The following is an 18704-nucleotide window of genomic DNA, read 5'->3' as shown; positions in this document are numbered from 1 at the left end:
CTGACACACCACGACCGAGAGGCGGGAGGGCGGGCCAAGGCTGCGAGCACGCGCGAGCGGCGCGCGCTGAAGCGAGCATCACGCAACTGGAACCGCTCACCCACGTGTGCGTCCCCGAGCCCTCCTTCCCAGACTGTGCCGGCGCCCGCTCCTCCGCCCCCGCCGCCTCCCTCGCCTCCGCCGCCGCCGAGAAAGCAAACAAAGGGGAGGGGACCCCCGCCGCGTCCTGGACGCGGGGAGCCAATCAGCGGGCTCTAAGCTCCCGGCAGGCGGGCGCCGTCGTTCCACGGGGCCCAATCGTTCCTAAGCGGGTGCGGAGGGGCGGAGAGATGGGCGGGCAGAGCGGGGAGCAGGGACCGCGCGCGCGGGAGGGACCCCCGCCCCTTCCTACCGCTCGGGACGGCGGGAGGGGCTGCGGAGGGGCGGGCGCGGGGGCGGAGCCAATCAGCGCGCGGGTCTGAGCGGAGGGGGCGGGCGGCGGTGCGGCGCGCGCGAGCCGGGCTGACGCATCTGGCCGCGGTTCCCCGGGCCCGGAGGGGGGCCGGAGGGGCGGGAGGTGGGGTGGGGGGGGGAGGAGAAAGAGCCGCGCGTGCGCAGTGGCGCGGGGAGGAGCGGGGACCTGGCAGCAGGGCTGCGAGGCTGCGAGCGAGCCGCGGACCGGGCGGGCGGCGGGCGCGCGCACCATGGGGGAGAAACCGGGCACCAGGTAAGGGAGGTGGGGCCACGCGGCGGGACGTGGGCGGCGGCTCGGAGCTGGTGCCGGGACGGTCCCCAGACAAGGGCACCCGGGAGAGAATCCGGGGGCCGGACGCCTGGGTCCCTAGGGGGCAGCCATCCGGGGCCGCACGCCCAGGTCCTCGAGGATAACGAGGGGGACGCATGCCGGGCCCCTGTGCAGAAAGCGAGGGCTGAAGGGGACCAGGAAACCGGCGCCTGGGTTCTCGCAGGGATGTGGGGGCCGAACGACTGGGCTCTCCGGTGCGGGCTGCGATGCAGGGGCGGAAGGAGGAGGAGCAGGTGGCCAGCCCCGAGGGGTCGGGTATGGGAAGGCTGGATGCCGGGACGGGATCCCCCCTCCCCAGACTCGTCCCGAGCTGCTGGAAAGCCTCCTGTCCAATGCCCCACGGGCAGTCGGGCTGTCCCAAGGGCCAGGTGGCTCTGCTTCCAAACTTCTGCCTTACCCCAGGTTGCCAGGAGCAACAGCTTCATCTTGGGGGAGCGGAGTGCATGACGACCCTCCCCGCTTATGGGCCTCACTCCTCTTCCCGGAGGTGAGGGAAGCCAGTATCTGCCCTGGGCACGCCATCCACTCCCCGGATGTTTTCTGTGCAATCGAGGCTCCTTCCTTCCACTGATACCCCGAGTTCTCTTTTTTGGTCTCTAGCAAAATCCACTTCCTGTTGTGGCCCAGCACCCCCAAGGGGGCAGTGGGTGAATGCCTGAGTCCCTGGGGAGCAGGAGGAAAAGAGGAGAAGATTGGGGCTGTGTGCCTCTGTCCAGAAGGGATCGGGAACAGGGCCCTGGTACCGGGCTGTCACTTGTTCCGCCAAAGATGATCATAGGAGCCCCGCCGCTCCCCAGCCACAGAGTAGGAGAACCCAGGCTTCTGAGCAGCAAGTCGAGCAGTAGTGGAGAGAGATGACCAGAGGCAGGCCTGATGTCCCGGATCAGGGCTCAAACACCCCCCGGAGAAAGGGGAAGTCGCTGACTTGAGGGAGGCCCCCAATTTCCGTTATGTGGTTCAGGGAGGGGAATGGATGGACCAGAGGGGGGACTGCTGACTTGGCACAATTCCCGCCACCTCCATCCAGTTCTGGGCCACAGGAAACGGAGAGAACATCTGCTTCTGCGGGCCCCCTACGGTCACCCCCATGATCTGCCTCCTTGGCCAGCCTCGGTTGGGTCAAGAGGTGGTGCTTTATTCTAGCTGCCGCCGTATCAGCGCTTACTCTCCCTTATTGCATGGGGATACCCAGGGACTTCCATACCCTTTGCCTTATGGCCTTTGGATATCTTGACCTTCTGGGAAGAAGGGGGAAGTGAAGTTGTAAGAGCAAAACTAGGTGGGGAGAAGGCAGGGTTGGAGGAAGGATGGGCCGGTTGGCAGGAGATCCGAGGACCCTTCCAGGGATCGCGGCTGAGCGGATTGGGATAAGTGACGTCAGGCCCGCAAGTGGCCAGAGCACAGGGGTCTCTGGACACCTACCTACCCTCTCAGCAATGGGTAGAGTTGGGGCTTCAAGCGTTTCAGCTCTGGGAAGCGAGAATCCCCCTCAACTCAAGGAACTTAAGCCCAACTGCAGAGACAGGAGAGTGTAACGGCTTCCTGACAAAGAGCATGGGCTCAGAGCCAGACTGCCTCTGATTCATCTGAATCCCACCATTTACTTGCTCTGGGGCCTTAGGCAAAATCCTTCCCCTCTCCTGTGCCCTCGTTTTTCCTCACCTGTGAAATAGAACTATTAGGCCCTCCATCGTTGGGTTGCTAAGACTATTAAATGAGATAACACATGCCCCCGCTAAATGTCAGCCCGCACCATCATCTTCATGGTCCGGCGGGCATTGTGCTGGGGATGCCCGACTGGATGAGGTCTGTGACGTCCACGGTCTACCTAGTGACACATGGTCCACAGCTAACTGCCCGGACACGCTATCACAAGTTTTACCACCAGTGAAACATCAGCAAGTGTGACGGGAACCCCCCCGAAAAAAGGGGGGTAACGGGAGTCCGGGCTGGCTCTGCCTTCTGGAGGAGGTGATATCTGGGCTCGGCCTTCAAAGACAAGTGAGCTTCGAGGCTGCTGAGATCAGGGATGGGGAACCCTTGGAGGTTAACGGAGTAGGGCCGCGCTTAAGTAGTGCCTCCAGGTAGAAACCATTTCAGGAGCGAAAGCCAGGGCCACTGCCCTCCAGGTACTCTGGCTGTCTTTGGAGCCCAGAGAAGACAGGTGGAGGGTTCGGTCTCAGACCGACACAACTACCACCTGCCTATCCGGGTCCCTCCGGGGGATGTCCTCTGGGAAGAGGCTGGGTGGTTTCTGGGCAACCAGTGACTACTGACTGCCACAGGAGGGGACCTAGAGTGAGAGTGCACGGAAGGGGGGGGGGGGGCCGGGAACATTAAGGACCTATGGCCACCCTTCTGGTGAGAAGTGGGAGGGGTAGGGCTGGCAAAGCCCGGAAGCCTCCGGGCTGAATCCTGGGGGCGGGAGAACCCTGCCTCTCAGGCCGGCTCGGCTCGGGAGGTCCCTGCCGAGTCTGACGGAGGCAGTGGGGCTTCCCTTTCTGTTTTGTTAGGGTCTTCAAGAAGTCGAGCCCTAACTGCAAGGTGAGTCGGTCCGCCATGCTGCTTCTCCTCCCAGCCCTCTGTGGGCCCGAGCAAGGCCCGGCCCGCGCCTAGATGATCCCCAACCTCTAGCCCCCACTTCCTGTGACAGCTGAGAGCCCACTTCCTTCCCTCCTGAAGCCCCTTGCCGCCGCAAAGGCTGCTCGCCCCTGCACTCAGCCACGGGCTGGGTGGGGACCGGCCTGAGGCCAGATGAAGGGGGAGGAGCCCCAAGCCCCAGCTGTGACCCTCTTAGGAGCCCAGCTCAGGGTGCCTGGGGTGGGAACAGTTAGCACCCCCCAGGCTATGGCCTGTGAATCCCAGAGGAGTGACACCACAGCCTGCTTTCTAACTGGTTGCCTGGGGCAAGTCCTCCCCAAGCCCCACCACCCCACCCCACATACACACACACACACACACACACACACACACACACACACACATGCACGCATGCACACGCGCGCACCCGCGCACACACCACACTTGCTTGACTTGTGGGCAGAGGTGTGACAAAAGCCTCAAGGTCGGGTAGTCTGGGAAACCCCACTATCATCCCCCGCTCTGAAGGAAACCCGGGGGGACACCCCCGCCTGGGGAGGCCACGGGCAGGACGGCCCCTCCAGGGCTCTGCTGCCCTGCACCCATCTGCCCTGTCTTCCCTGTGTCCCTTCTGCATCCTCAGCTCACCGTGTACTTGGGCAAGCGGGACTTTGTAGACCACCTGGACAGAGTGGACCCCGTAGGTAAGTGTGCCCACGTCCCCCAAGAGGGGAAAAAGTCCCCGGGCCGAGGGATGGAGGAGAGGCCCTGACAGGAAATGAGCTCATGCAGCGGCGTCCCTTTCCCAGATGGCGTGGTGCTCGTGGACCCTGACTACTTGAAGGACCGCAAAGGTACCGGCCGAGGGGAGGTCGGGGCGGCCGAGGAGGACGGGGCCCCAGAAAGAGGGCGGAGAAGGCAGTGGGAGTGGGATTCGGGCAGGTTTCGCGCTGCCCAGGAAGGAGCCGCTGCGGCTAGGTGCTGGGGGGCTGGGGAAGGGGGGGTCCTGACCGCCCCGCCCGGCCCTCCCTCGCCAGTGTTCGTGACCCTCACCTGCGCCTTCCGCTATGGCCGCGAGGACCTGGACGTGCTGGGCCTGTCCTTCCGCAAAGACCTGTTCATCGCCACCTACCAGGCCTTCCCCCCCATGCCCAACCCGCCCCGGCCCCCCACCCGCCTTCAGGACCGGCTGCTGAGGAAGCTGGGCCAGCACGCCCACCCCTTTTTTTTCACAGTGAGGACGCCCCTCACCCTCTGCGGGGCAAGGGGTCTGGGACTGAGGTGGGGGGAGGGGGTGGCCAGGTGCCTGTCAGGTGCAGATCTAGAAGAAGGGTGGGAGGGGGAGCAGACCCACCTCCCTCACTCTGCCTGCCTTCAGGAAGCCCTTGTCTCTGTCTCCTCCCAGGGGCCCCTTCCTTCTTACTTTCTCACCCCCCGGCCTCCTCCAGCCTCTGAGCTGAGATTGGGAGAGAGATTTGGGGGCTCTCTGGGAGAACTGAAGCCTCCTCTTTCCTCTGCCGCAGATCCCCCAGAACCTGCCCTGCTCCGTCACGCTGCAGCCGGGCCCAGAGGACACGGGGAAGGTACAGCAGGAAAGGCTCTGAGGGCTCCTGGGACAGAACAGGGCCCAGTAGGAGCCTGGGGCACACCCGAGAGGGGGGCTGTCAGGGAGAAGCAGGGTGGGAACCGTCCCCAGTGGAAATACGGTGTGTGGGGGAGGGTCACCGCTCACGTGTGACTCAGGAGCCGCACGCCCATGGGGAGTATGGGGGCTCACCCGGAACAGCCCCGGGGCTCACTCGGCCAGGTACTGGGCCTTTAGCAGAGGCGGGGGGACGGAGCCCCAGGCCCCACACTCCTCAGACTGTGATGGGGCAAGAGTCCCTGATGAAGAGGAGGGAAGGAAGGGCGTGGTGGCAGAGGGGACCTTGTGTAAGACGTGACCTTTTCTCCTCCTCCTGAGGCCTGTGGAGTAGACTTTGAGATCCGAGCCTTCTGTGCCAAATCACTAGAAGAGAAAAGCCACAAAAGGTGAGGGAACCGAGCCCCTGTATGGTTTGATCGTGTCCTCCCCTCTCCCAGGAGCCCCAGGCCCGTGGGAGGTGGTGGCGGGGGGAGGGGGGGGCGGTCTGGGTGTCTGAGGCCCGGCCCCTCCCACCCCTCCTCCCCACCCCCAGGAACTCTGTGCGGCTGGTGATCCGAAAGGTGCAATTTGCCCCAGAGAAACCCGGCCCCCAGCCCTCAGCAGAAACCACACGCCACTTCCTCATGTCTGACCGGTCCCTGCACCTCGAGGCTTCCCTGGACAAGGAGGTGGGGTGCAGGAGGGTGACGCAGGTGCTACAGTGCAGAGGGATCCTCGGGGGAGGGCTGGAGCCGTTTGTCAGGGCAGCATGTCCACCGGGCTTGGGCCTGGGTTTAGAGGAAGAGGGAGCCACGTGTCTGCGTGGCGGGAGGGGGGCACGCTAACAACAGGGACCCGCAAAAATCGACCGCATCCCCTCAAAAGCTGTACTACCACGGGGAGCCCCTGAACGTCAACGTCCACGTCACCAACAACTCCACCAAGACCGTCAAGAAGATCAAAGTCTCTGGTAGGAGGTGGGGGATTGAAGGGGGTCTCAGGGGAGCGATTTTCAGCCCCAGGACATACCCTGATGTGAGAGGCCCAGCCGGGGGGCGGTGGGGGGCCGGCCGGTGGTCCGAGTGCGGCGGGCGGCAGTGTGCACCCCCTGCTCAGCCGCTAAACCCCCCCCACCCCACAGTGAGACAGTATGCCGACATCTGCCTCTTCAGCACCGCCCAGTACAAGTGTCCTGTGGCTCAGATCGAACAAGAGTGAGTATCAGAATGGCCTCGGGCCCCCGCCTCAGAGCAGAACAGCAGGCCCCGGAGGGTGTGAGGTGGGGATGGCATTGTCCCCAACTGTCTCCACCTACGGGGGCCTTCCCTCCGCAGGCTGGTGGCTCTGAGCCGTTCGTTTCCTTGGGTGGGTCGAGCTGTGCCCAAAGGGAGAAGGGCTGGCGTGGGGTCGAAGCCCCCGGGGGGTGGGAGCGACCTCGTCACCTGGCCCGGCTCCTCCTGGAGCCTCGTCCTCTCGCCCCCGCTCCCCAGTGACCAGGTGTCGCCCAGTTCCACGTTCTGCAAGGTATACACCATCACCCCGCTGCTCAGCGACAACCGGGAGAAGCGGGGTCTTGCCCTGGACGGGAAGCTCAAACACGAGGACACCAACCTGGCTTCCAGCACCATGTGAGGGGGGCGGGGTGGGGGCAGGGGGTTGTCCTGCAGACCAGGAGCCACTGGCGCGGTCAGTGCCGGCTGCGCCTCTCGGGCTCTGTCCTGGGAGCCAGGGCTGTGTCCGGGCACAGGACAGACCGGAGATGCTAGGCAGGGCGGGCGGGCAGATCGGAGACCGGCGTTGAGAAAAAGCAAGGCAGAGAAGACAGATATAAGGCAGGGGTGTGGGCAGGGGGGTTGTTAACTTTAAGCAGGGTGGCTGGGGAAGGCATAACCCAGATGTGAATTCGGAGTAAGGACCCAGAGGCACAGGAGTCGTCCTACGCAAGGAAGGGGTGTTCCGGGCAGAGGGAGCGGCAGGCCCACTCCAAGGTGGCCCGGGCCCGGTCTGTGGGAGGAAGCGAGAGGGAGGAGCTGTGGCGCCTCTGGGCGGGGGCAGCCCCCAACGGCCACAGCTTCGCAGAGTCAGGGCTGGGTCCTGTTCTCCGCCCCCCCCCCCCCCCAGCACTGGCACCCGTGTGCGAGGGCACACTGCATGAGCACACACAGCGGGCCGGAGGCCAGCGTGGTGACAGCGAACCACAGGACAGGGGTCGGGGTGGGGTCAGGGTAACAGAACTAGACAGCGCAGACTGTCAGGTCACAAGGACTTCAGCTTTTACTGCGAGCGATGAGAAGCCACCAGAGGGTTCTGTGCAGAGGGGTGCTCGGCCGTGAGGACAGCGCAGCCCTGGCGGCCAGCGCCCAGACACTGATGGGAGCCCGCGGGGGAGACCTCGGGGTGCGGGGGGGCCGTGGTCTAGCTCCTCCCCCTGATTGCAGCGTGAAGGAGGGCGCCAACAAGGAGGTGCTGGGAATCCTGGTGTCCTACAGGGTCAAGGTGAAGCTGGTGGTGGCTCGTGGCGGGTGAGTGCGGCGGGGCAGCGCGGGGTCGCACTGTTTCCCGGGCGTGGCCGTGCTGGCCCCTCATGCTGCGTCTCCCCCTCCCCCCCCGCCCCCAACCCAGGGATGTCTCTGTGGAGCTGCCTTTTGTCCTCATGCACCCCAAGCCCCACGATCACATCACCCTCCCCAGGCCCCAGACAGGTGAGTATGCCACCCACCCCGAGCCCCCAAAGGGACGGCCTGAAGCCAGGCCGGTGGAGAAAAGCTGGCCCTTCCAGCACCCACCCACCCGCCCCCTCTCCTCGCCTCAGCTGCTCCTGAGACAGACGCCCCCGTGGATACCAACCTCATTGAATTTGACACCAAGTAAGAGACCCTCCCCTGCCTTCCTAGCCTGAGCCCTCTGGACAGGGATTCCGGGACTCCCAGACCTGCCCTCTCCCCACGGTCCCCTGTGGGGGCGGGCGAGGGCTGGAACATCACCTCCCCAGGGCCTAGCCTTCCGTGGGAGGCTGCCTGCCACCGTCCCTTCTTTGTCCCTTCTCTCCCACACGCCCAGTCCTGTTGCTGCTGGGGCCCCCCTGTCTCTGGGAGGGCGGCGGGGGCACCGAGAAGAGGGTCTCGAGCCCTCACCTCACCCCTGCTTCCCACCGTCAAGCTACGCCACAGACGACGACATCGTGTTCGAGGACTTCGCCCGCCTGCGGCTGAAGGGGATGAAGGACGAGGATTACGAGGACCAGTTCTGCTAGAGGGGGTGGAGGGGGCGGGGCCGGAGGGGGAGGGTCCCAGCCCGGCCGCCCTCCCTGCGCTCAGCACCGAGTCCTTGGCGGACCCCTCCGTCCTCCCTCGCCTGTGGCTCCCGGACACGCACTGGACCCTTCTCTTGTTGACCGTGGGCATTACTTGTTTGACCCCAGCTGTGCCTCCACAGCCCCCCCAGCGGGTGGCTCAGACCTGCATCTTCTGGAGGGGGTCCTGGAAAGGGGAATGACAGTAGGGAGAAGGGGAGAGAGCTCCCACATCCGACATCCCCCTCCCCCCCCACACACACACACTCTGCCTCCTTCTCCTTCAAGAGGAGACCCTGGGGTGGGGGGTGAGGCCACTTCTTTGTTTCTGAGCATAAAGAAGAAAATAAACGTTTTAATAGGCGCGAGTGTATGTGCTTTCTGTGCAGCTGCTGAGGGCACACAGGTGCTCGTCTGTGACTTGTGCTCGTGGCCGAGCACCCAGCCAGCCTCTCCTGTGTCCCCGCACAGTGCCGGGCACAAGGCTTGTCAATAAACGTCCCATCGAACGGGCTGTGACTGTGTTCCAAGGGCAACACAGAAACTGACTTCGGTCAGTCCAGACTCACAGGTACCGTTTGGTAAAGCCACGAAATACACTTAGTCATTTGTAGGGGAAATAGAAACTCACTTCCTGGGACGCCTGGGTGGCTCAGTCGGTCGAGCGTGACTCTTGATTTCAGCTCAGGTCATGATCACAGGGTCGTGGGATCGAGCCCCATGTTGGGCTTGGAGCCTGCTTAAGATTCTCTCGCTCTGCCCCTCTTCCCTGCTCACTTGCTCTCTCTAAAATGAAATAAAATTTGGGGCGCCTGGGTGGCTCAGTCAGTTTAGCGTCCGACTTCAGCTCAGGTCGGGATCTCACAGCTCATGGGTTCAAGCCCTGCGTTGGGCTCTGTGCTGACAGCTCAGAGCCTGGAGCCTGCTTTGGATTGTGTCTCCCTCTCTCTGCCCTTCCCCCACTCATGCTTGCGCTCTCTCTCTCTCTCTCTCTCTCTCTCTCAAATAAACATTAAAAAAATTTTAAAGAAATAAAATTAAAAAAAAAAACAAAACCTCACTTCCCTGTAGACCAGCCACCCTTGGGAGTTGGGCAGACAGACGCTTCCCTATCGCCGCTGACACATGTGACTGTGCAGTGACCTGCTGTGACAGTGTGTCCATTTCCACCGCTGTGTGACTGCTCACCCACTCCATTCCTGGGGCTTGGTGGGAGCCCCCCCCACCCCGGGCTCACCAGACATCCCGCGGGGCCTGCCTGGCCACCCTCATTCTAACCCAGAAGCCAAGGCTTGGGCGGCCCGCGGGGGTCACCGCTGTGGGCAGGTCCCAGAGGCAGCCCCCTGGAGCTCATCAGGCACTCCCTGAGGCTTGGCCACTGTCCCAAGCTGGGCGGCGGGGACTGAGCGCCACCCCGCTGGCGTGCCTCACCTCCGTCACCCACTCTGTCACCCACCCGTCCTCCCCTTTTTCTCTTAAGGCCCAATCATCCATTCCATGAACGAGATCTTGGCGTTAAGTCCCTATTAGGTGCCGGGCCTAGGAGAGGGGCGTGGCAGGGACCAAAGCAAACACGAAACCACTCCCTAGTTATTTGATGACAGCATGTGTGCTCCGAAGGAGCAGCACAGGAGCCACGAGAACGCGCGACAGGGAGTTCTGACCCAGGCTGGGGTCTGGGGAAGACTCCCCGGAGGAAGTGACCTTTGAGCAGGGAACCCGCGGGCGAAGAGGGGCTGGAGCATCCCGGGCACCGAGTGCGAGCGCGGGGACAGGGCGCGTTCCAGGCACTAAAAGAGGCCAGAGGGACTGAGGGACGGAGATGGCCAAGGGCAGAGTAGTTCCAGATGGGGCTGGGGGGCCTGCGGGGCAGCTCACACAGGCCTCTAGCCTACGGCTCACCGCCTCACGTCAGACCACCGTTTACCCACAGGTCTGAGTCCTGTCAAAACGCCAGTGACCTCGTGCGCCCCTCTGCAGAGTCCGCCGCCCCGCCCACCCTGGCCTTTGGTCACAGAGGAGGAACCGCTGGCATCCCTCTGGTTCCCGGGAGCTCGCTCCTTGGCCCACGGACCTCTCGACCTTCTCAGGGGGATCAGGGCCCTCCGGGAGGCACAATGAAAACTCGGAGCCCCAGGCTCTCCCTTCCCAGACTCTGGTTCGGCAGGTCCCAGGAGGAACCCACCAGTGTGGATTTGGGGAACTGACACACAATTTGAGAAACGGTGTCTTTTTTTTTTTAAGCTTTTTATGTTTTTTAATGTTTTTAAAAAGGAAAAAGGGGCACATGATTTAAACAAACAAACATCGGAACCGTATGCGACGCTAAACAGTGAAGAGAAGGCTCCCTCCTGTCCTGATCCCCAGCCAAGCCCTTCCTCGTTTCCAGAGGAATCACTATCGCCCATTCCTTGGTTACTCTTCCGAAGATGCTGTTCAGACTCAGTCACACCTGTCTGAGTGGAATACATATTTTGCACTGTTTTGAACGGACAGCAGCATACCGTGAGCCCTTTTCTACACCTGCCTTTTTCCCTGGTGGTGAGGCGGGGAGAACATTCCTTTCTGTAGCGATACATATAGATCTCCCTCATTCTTTTTTTTTTTTTTAATGTTTATTTATTTTCGAGACACAGAGGGAGACAGAGCATGAGTGGGGGAGGGGCAGAGAGAGAGGGAGACACAGAATCCGAAGCAGGCTCCAGGCTCTGAGCTGTCAGCACAGAGCCCGATGCAGGACTCGAACCTGTGAACCGCGACACCACGACCTGAGCCAAAGCTGGACACCCAACTGACTGAGCCACCCAGGCGCCCCAGGACAACTTCTTAAAAGCAGACTTGCTGGGTCAAAGAAGGTGAGCGTCTTTTGGATTCTACCAATCAAGCAGGTGAGAGACACGGTATCATCTGAGTTTTAATTTGCATTTATTTGATGATGAGTGAGGATAAAACCCAATTTATTGGGGCACTTTATTTTTAATGTACCTCAGGGCTCTTCTATACTAAAAAAAATAGAGCCTTGGTCATATATCTTGTAAATATTTTTCCCGATTTGTCATTATCTTTTGAATTTGTTTCTAGGGTTTTTGTTTTATTTTTTGTTTGTTTTTTTTTTTTTTTTTGGCAGAGGGTATTTTTTTTTTTTTTTTTTTTACTAAGGTAAAATTCATATAACATAAAATTAACCATTGTAAAGTATACAGTTCGGTGGCATTTAGTGCACTCACAATGTTGTGCAGTCACTCAAAGTATTTTGTTTCTGATATTTTATTTTTATTTGAGTGAGAGAGAGAGAGAGCAAGCAGGGGAGAGGGGCAGAGGCAGAGAGAATCCACACTCAGCGTGGAGCCCGACACGGGGCTCAATCCCAGGGCCCTGGGATCGTGACCTGAGCCCAAATCAAGAGCCGGATGCTCAACCAACTGAGCCACCCAGGTACCCCTGCTTCTGACATTTTTAATAATTCACTTCTTGGGGCGCCTGGGTGGCGCAGTCGGTTAAGCGTCTGACTTCAGCCAGGTCACGATCTCGCGGTCCGTGAGTTCGAGCCCCGCGTCAGGCTCTGGGCTGATGGCTCGGAGCCTGGAGCCTGTTTCCGATTCTGTGTCTCCCTCTCTCTCTGCCCCTCCCCCATTCATGCTCTGTCTCTCTCTGTCTCAAAAATAAATAAACGTTAAAAAAAAATTTTTTTTAATAAAAAAAAAAATTCACTTCTTAATGGCTTCTTGTTTGTTTTTTTTTTTTTTTTGTTTTTTTTTTTTTTTTTGTTTTTGTCGCAAAGCTCTTGACCCTTCTGCTCCCTTGCAATTGGAGCTTTTCTTTCCAGACTGAACTTGGAGCCCACGATACCAACCGGATCTCATCAGCACCCTCAACCTCTTTCAAACACCTGCTCTCAACACCCACCCCCACCCAGCCCCCGGCTCTGTCCACCCACCACCCTGAGTGCCCCGCTCCAACACAGGGCCAGGGAGCGCTGCCAGAGAAAAATCACACAACCACATGCATTCATTCATTCACTCATTCATTCACTCATTCATTCAACAAATGCTTTTTAACACCTGCTACGTGCCAACACTGCGGGGCACTGGGTACACATTTGGGGCCACTGCCAGTTTATGGTCTCTAACCTCGGCTGGGCCCTCAATTCCTGATGACCCTTCGTCCCTCTCTGTGTTCCTGGTCACCTCCCTCTCGGGCTCAAGTCCCACTGACTACATTCCAAACCCTCCTCACGCTCATAGCGAACAACCTTCTGTGGTTCATGGAGATGAGGCTAACGGGAATGAATGATTTCAATTTCCCGCCTCCTCCCCACGAACACGGACATCGGTCCCGATTCTCTGTACAGCCAAGGTCAAGCTGCCTTCTCCTGTCCAAAGCTCATCCCTCCCCCTGTGCTCAGATCTCTCCCCTCCCAAGTCCTCTGAGACCCTGATTCATCAAACCACCCCCCCCCCCAACTTCAACCGTTGCCCCTCTCTACTGGTTCTTCCTCCCAGGTCCGTAAACCCTCGCAAGTCGCTTCTATTCAAGGAAGGAAGGACACCGGAGAAAAGACACTCTTCCACACGAAGCAAATCCCTATTCCTTTCCTCCTTACCTTTTCACTTTTACTGCGCTGTTATGTTCCAAGTTATATGTGCACACAGCTTAGGAAGTCGGGTGCAACAAGGCCTATACCCCCTCCCTCTCCGGCTCCTTTCTCCTCACGGGCAACCGCTTGCACCCCCTTCGGATGTATCTTTCGGTATTCACCTCCAGATCTCCAAACAATGTGCTTCTGTTGCTACTTCTTGCTTTGTAAGCATCACCTACCGGCGTCCCAGCACACGAGGTGAAGACTGAGCTCCCGTCTGCCCCTCCCCCCGGCCGGGGAACCCTCACCATCCTGCCCGGGCATCCCATACTCGGGGGGGGGGGGGGGGGGGGCGGGGGGTTGGGTCAATACTCAGTATTTCCATTGTTATGCTCACACATCCGTCATCTACAGTTGTCACGCGCGGGATATCGATGATCTCTCTCTTCTAGTTTCCCCTGAATAACTATCATTTCAAGAATGTGCTTTTTCTCTGAATTCATCACTAAGGCTGCCCTGTACTCTCCCCCCAAAAGTCTATATATCCTCTCAGGACGTGCAAAACAAAACAGACGCTTATCTCTTCCCCCTCCATGAAGACAGCCTTCCAGAAGCCTCCTTCACCTGCTCCGGGCTGAGCGGGCCATTCTCCATGCCCGTCACCCTGGACTTCCCCCCCAGCTGGTGTTCCTGTTTGCGCCTCTCCCGTGTTGAAGGCCTTCCCCACGACCTGGATCCCGTATCTTCCTCTTCCACGTCTTCTTCTAAATACCTCCTGAGAAAGGGAACTGGGTAGAGAACTTTGAGACCTTAAGGTCTTTATTCCATCTTCAATCTGGCTGTTGTGAGGCCCACGACTCCCCTAACATGTTCGAGAATGGTACCTGGCCACCTGGGGAAGGACTGGATTTCCTAGAAACCAGGAGCCGGGTGAGGCCGTCTGACTGTCTTCTTCAGTGGAATGTGAGTAGAAACGATCTGGGCTGCTTCCTAGTCAGACCTCTGAGCCAGGTACACCCCCCTCCCCACTTCTTCTTGCCCCTCGCTGCTGGCTACGACCCAGGGACATCAGCAGCCCAGTTGTGACAGGGCAGATGGCGATGCCCCAGAGCAGTAGGGCTCCTCGGATGTCACTGTGCACACACATCCCCTGAGCACCTTCAAACACAGATACTGATTCTGAAGTTCTGTGGTTGGGGAGGGGCGGGGGGAGGGTGCCCGGGCGGCTCAGTCAGTTGAGTGTCCAACTCTTGGTTTTGACTCAAGTCATGATTTCATGGTTTGTGGGTTCGAGCCCCACCTCGGGCTCTGTGCTGGTGATGCAGAGCCTGCTTGGGATTCTGTCTCTCTCCCTGTCTCCCTCTCAAAATAAGTAAATAAACTTACCAAAAAAAAAAAAAAAAAAATGGGGGGGGGGGCACCTGGGTGGCTCAGTCGGTTGAGCATCTGACTTTCGCTCAGGTCATGATCTCACGGTCCATGAGTTCAAGCCCCACGTCAGGCTCTGTGCTGACAGCTCGGAGCCTGGAGCCTGCTTCGGATTCTGTGCTCCCTCTCTCTCTGCCCCTCCCCTGCTCACACTGTCTCTCAAAACAAAACAAAACAAAACTCTGTGGTTGGGCCTGAGATCTGCATTCCTAACAACGCCATCAGCACTGCTGGCCTGCAGACCACACTGTGGGATACACAGTGGCAGAGTTGCAGGGCTGGCCTTGATCTTCGGATGACCCGTGAAGTGTGCTGAACTACCCACACTGGACCGTTCTCTGGGGAAAAATGAAGTTCTGTTTTGTTGTGTCATTGCGTTCTTAGCCTCTATCTTAGCGCAGCTGGAGGACAGAATCCCAGATCGGAAACAGCTCAGTATGTAAACCTTCCCTTATTCTCACTTTCCTTGTTTTATTTTTTTTTTAATTTATTTATTTTTTTACACTTCTCCATTTAAGTAATCTCTACACCCAACATGGGGCTCAAACTCTCTACCCAGATATCAAGAGTCGTGCACTCTTCCCAATGAGCCAGGCAGGCGCCCCGATCTTGTTTTTCAATACAACTGTGCCCTGGGCGCCTTCCAGAACCAAAGACCCTCTGTTTCCATCTTCAACAAAGAAACCTCCAGTAATGGGATGGGGTTGAGTACCTGCAAAGATGTATGCGGTAAGGAAAAGACTGGGCAGGAGGTGGGGGTGGGGGTCCTAACTACCTCAAATAACCTGCTTCACTTTAGTATCACCTCTACCCCAGTTGTGCATTAATTTAAGAGTGAATTGGGGCGCCTGGGTGGCTCAGTCGGTTAAGCGTCCGACTTCAGCCCGGGTCACGATCTCGCGGTCTGTGAGTTCGAGCCCTGTGTCGGGCTCTGGGCTGATGGCTCAGAGCCTGGAGCCTGCTTCCGATTCTGTGTCCCCCTCTCTCTCTGCCCCTCCCCCGTTCATGCTCTGTCTCTGTCTTAAAAATAAATAAACATTAAAAAAAAAATTTAAAAAAAAAGAGTGAATCAAGTTGCAGGGCGCCTGGGTGGCTCAGTCGGTAAAGCGTCTGACTTCTGCTCAGGTCATGATCTCGCGGTTCATGAGTTCCAGCCCCGTGTCAGGCCCTGTGCTGACAGCTCAGAGCCCACTTTGGATCCTCTGTTCCCCTCTCTCTCTGCCCCTCCCCTGCTCATGCTCGCTTTTTCTCTCTCTCCCTCTCAAAAAAATAAACATTGGGGTGCCTGGGTGGCTCGGTCGGTTAAGCGTCCGACTTCTGCTCAAGTCATGATCTCAAGGTTCCTGTGCGTGGGGCTCTGCGCTGGCATCTCAGAGCCTGGAGCCTGCTTCAGATTCTGTGTCTCCCTCTCTCTCTCTCTGCCCCTCCCCAACTCGCACTCTGTCTCTCTCTCAAAAATAAACAAACATTAGAAAATTTACTAAAAAGAGTGAATCAAGTTGCTTTTGGGTTTTCTTTACTGGCGGCTTAATTATTACGACTTCACTACTAAATCGGTTACCACTTGTCCTCGGTTTTCCAGCTTCTATCTAAAGTTTTGCTATTAGTTCCCCTCTCTCTTTGACCCCTTAATACGATACTTAGGATTTCCTTAGGATTTTAAAAAGGAGTGGAGTTGAATGCCGGATCCCCGAGTTGATCTGAAAGTCTCCATTTGCTAACCCCGTGTGAACTAGCTTCATTCTCAACCTTCCATAGGCCGTCGAGGTGGATCTTTCCAAAAAAGGTAAACCTGGTCATAACCCACTTCTCGGAGATCCTTTAAGGGCTCTCAAGTGCTTTCAGAACAAAGTCCAAATTACTCAGCCTGCAAGCCGCCTTCTCCTGATCCGGCTCCCACTTCAGTCTGGCCGCTGCCACACTCCAACTCACTGGGGGCCGAGCCGAACGCCTTGCTGTACTTGGGCTGGGCCGGGCAGGCCCCTTCTCAGCACCATGCACCTGCCGCGCCGATCCCCTTTTCCATCCAACCTCCCAGTCACCGGGTTAATTAACCCCTAAGACCCGATTCTGGCAAGGCTGCATCCCCAAATCCTCGCTCTGTGCTCCCGAAGGTGCACCCTGAGCGTGCCTCTCGGCAAACATCGACCTCACTGTCACGTGGGGCTCCATCCCCTTCACCTCCGGACCCCCAGACCCCACCGCGTAATAGGGAAGCGGAAAGGGGCAAAGGCTGAGATTGCCAAGCCTGTGCTTCAGTGGGGCTGCAGCCCAGGAGGAAGCGTTAGGACGAACAACGCAACACTCACCAAGTGAGGCTCTGCCCCGGCCTCGCCGGACGCCGACAGAGTCCACGGCCGTCCAGTCCGGAGGGACACCCCAGAGCTGCCGCCATCGCCACCCGGCACCAGCAGACGCGCGATAAATTCTCATAGAAGAAATCAAATAGATACCCCAGGGCAGTGTCGCGAAAGCGGACAGGTCTGAATGACCTCAGTCCAAGGAATGAAATGTTTCACCACCGCCTCTTACCACAGGTGGTCGCGAGGTGGCGGCGGCGGCGCAGACCGGGGCGTGCGCACGACACCCTGGGAGTTGTAGTTCACCGGGTGACTACCCCCGCCCCAGCAAGGCGAGGCTGCGCTGAGCATCCTGGGAATTGTAGTCTCAGCTAGAGAGCGACCTGCGCAGGCGCAAACTGACAGCCACTTCCGGGCTCGAGCGTCGAGTTTCGCCGAAGAAGAAAACCCCGCGGAGGAGTCCCGGAGTGACCATGGCGACCTACAGCCTGGCGAACGAGAGGCTGCGCGCCCTGGAAGACATCGAGCGGGAAATCGGCGCCATTCTCCAGAATGCAGGTTCGGGACGCGACGGCGGTACTTGCGCCGCCCGCCGCCAGGCAGTGGGGACGGGAGGGAGCCCGAGTGCTCGCGCTGCGGGGCGGGTCCCGGGGCGGGTCCCGGGGCGGGTCCCGGGGCGGGTCCCGGGGCGGGTCCCGGGGCGGGTCCCGGGGCGGGTCCCGGGGCGGGGCAGCATCCGGCCAGCCCCGCCCTCTCTCCGCCCCGCAGGTACCGTGATCCTGGAATTGTCCAAGGAGAAAAGCAACGAGCGGCTCTTGGACCGGCAGGCGGCGGCCTTCACGGCGTCGGTGCAACACGTGGAAGCGGAGCTGTCGGCTCAGATCCGCTACCTCACCCAGGTGTGTGTGCTGGGAGGTCCTGCGCGCCCGCCTGGCCCTCCGCCTAAGCGTTAGCCTTCGGGGATCCTTGACCTTTGGAGCCAGATGGGACTTGGCGGTCCACGCTGGCGCCACCCACGACCCAGCCGGATGACCCTTGGCAGAACCTCCCCTCTCCAGGGCTGGCTTCTCCTTCTAAAAAGAAAGTCCTGAAGGCAGGCCCGCCTGCCTCACTGCTCTGCATCACATGAGCTACTGGGACAGGGAATTCCCAAGGACTTGTAAACAATGCCAAACCCACAGGACTTTGCACTTAGGAACTTGACCCGACCTCGTGGGTTTGAAGTGGTTACGTGGAGAAAAGGGACAGGGTCGAGAGGGTTCTGAAGTCATTACAACAGCAACAACCATTTGCTAAGATTTTGCAGCATGCCAGACGCTGCATTATCTATTCCTACAACAGCTCTAGGAAGTAGTTGTTGTTACCCACATTTTACAGATGAGGTTAAGAGAAGTTAAGTGATTTACCCAAGGTCACCCAGCCACCGCCCATGTGCCATAATGGATTCACACTCAAGGAAGAAAATGATACAGGAGACCGGATGCTTGGGTGGGGAGATGGGGAAGGGAAGGGGTGCTCCACCGATCAATGTGAATGTCCCCTAGGTGGCCACGGGGCAGCCCCATGAGGGTTCCAGCTACTCTTCGAGGAAGGACTGTCAGATGGCCCTGAAGCGAGTGGACTACGCTCGCCTCAAGCTCAGTGATGTGGCCCGAACCTGTGAGCAGATGCTGGAAAACTAGGCCAAGCAGATGGAGTGAGAGCTCGGAGGAGGACCCGGGACAGGGCCTGTCCGCACCCGGGACAGAACCCAGACACCTGTGCAATGGGTAGTGTGGGCCACCACATACACGCCCTGCTGGCCAGAGGATATGGGGACAACGGGACTGAAAGTGGGGGGTGGAGAAACTTGGCAGACCAAGCCTGCCACAACTCTGCCCTGGTTCCTGCTCTTGCCCTCCACGAAAGTGCTGGCGAGCTCAGACAGACGGAGATTCAGACACCAAACCCACTTCCTCCAACACCGTGTGACCCTGTCGCAGGCCTCTGCAGACGGGACCAATGAAGACACGTTCTTCATTGAAAGAAGCAAAAACAAGAACTAAGGGTTTTAATAATAAAAACAGTAGCAAGAAAAGCAAGGAGCCCAGACTCTCACTGGAACATACGTGGGTGTT

General features: G+C 59.0%; 2 protein-coding genes across 4 annotated transcripts; both read left to right on the top strand.

Moving 5' to 3' along the window:
* Window positions 1–578: 578 nt before the first annotated feature.
* ARRB2 (arrestin beta 2) lies at window positions 579–8637 on the top strand. 3 transcript variants are annotated; one of them, XM_023243690.2, is made up of 15 exons: window positions 579–706; window positions 3298–3328; window positions 4008–4068; window positions 4174–4218; window positions 4402–4598; window positions 4888–4947; window positions 5328–5395; window positions 5542–5677; window positions 5874–5958; window positions 6130–6202; window positions 6479–6616; window positions 7427–7510; window positions 7611–7690; window positions 7801–7855; window positions 8148–8637. In XM_023243690.2, exons 1-15 carry the CDS (start codon window positions 684–686, stop codon window positions 8239–8241), a joined length of 1230 nt encoding a protein of 409 aa, XP_023099458.1. In that variant the 5' UTR covers window positions 579–683; the 3' UTR covers window positions 8242–8637. The 3 variants fall into 3 exon arrangements, with proteins under 3 accessions (XP_023099458.1, XP_023099457.1, XP_023099456.1); XM_023243689.2 differs by lacking the exon at window positions 579–706 and adding an exon at window positions 720–1271 and having other exon boundaries at window positions 7427–7484; window positions 8148–8242; XM_023243688.2 differs by lacking the exon at window positions 579–706 and adding an exon at window positions 721–1271.
* Window positions 8638–16942: 8305 nt separating this feature from the next.
* On the top strand, window positions 16943–18664 carry MED11 (mediator complex subunit 11). Its single transcript, XM_003996154.6, has 3 exons — window positions 16943–17145; window positions 17356–17486; window positions 18132–18664. Exons 1-3 carry the CDS (start codon window positions 17061–17063, stop codon window positions 18267–18269), a joined length of 354 nt encoding a protein of 117 aa, XP_003996203.1. The 5' UTR covers window positions 16943–17060; the 3' UTR covers window positions 18270–18664.
* The last annotated feature ends 40 nt before the right edge of the window (window positions 18665–18704 follow it).

The sequence above is a fragment of the Felis catus genome, chromosome E1, assembly GCF_018350175.1.
Source record: "Felis catus isolate Fca126 chromosome E1, F.catus_Fca126_mat1.0, whole genome shotgun sequence".
NCBI classification, from domain to species: Eukaryota; Metazoa; Chordata; class Mammalia; order Carnivora; family Felidae; genus Felis; species Felis catus.
Note: the sequence above shows the minus strand (reverse complement) of the source record. Positions and strands in the feature narration are given on the sequence as shown.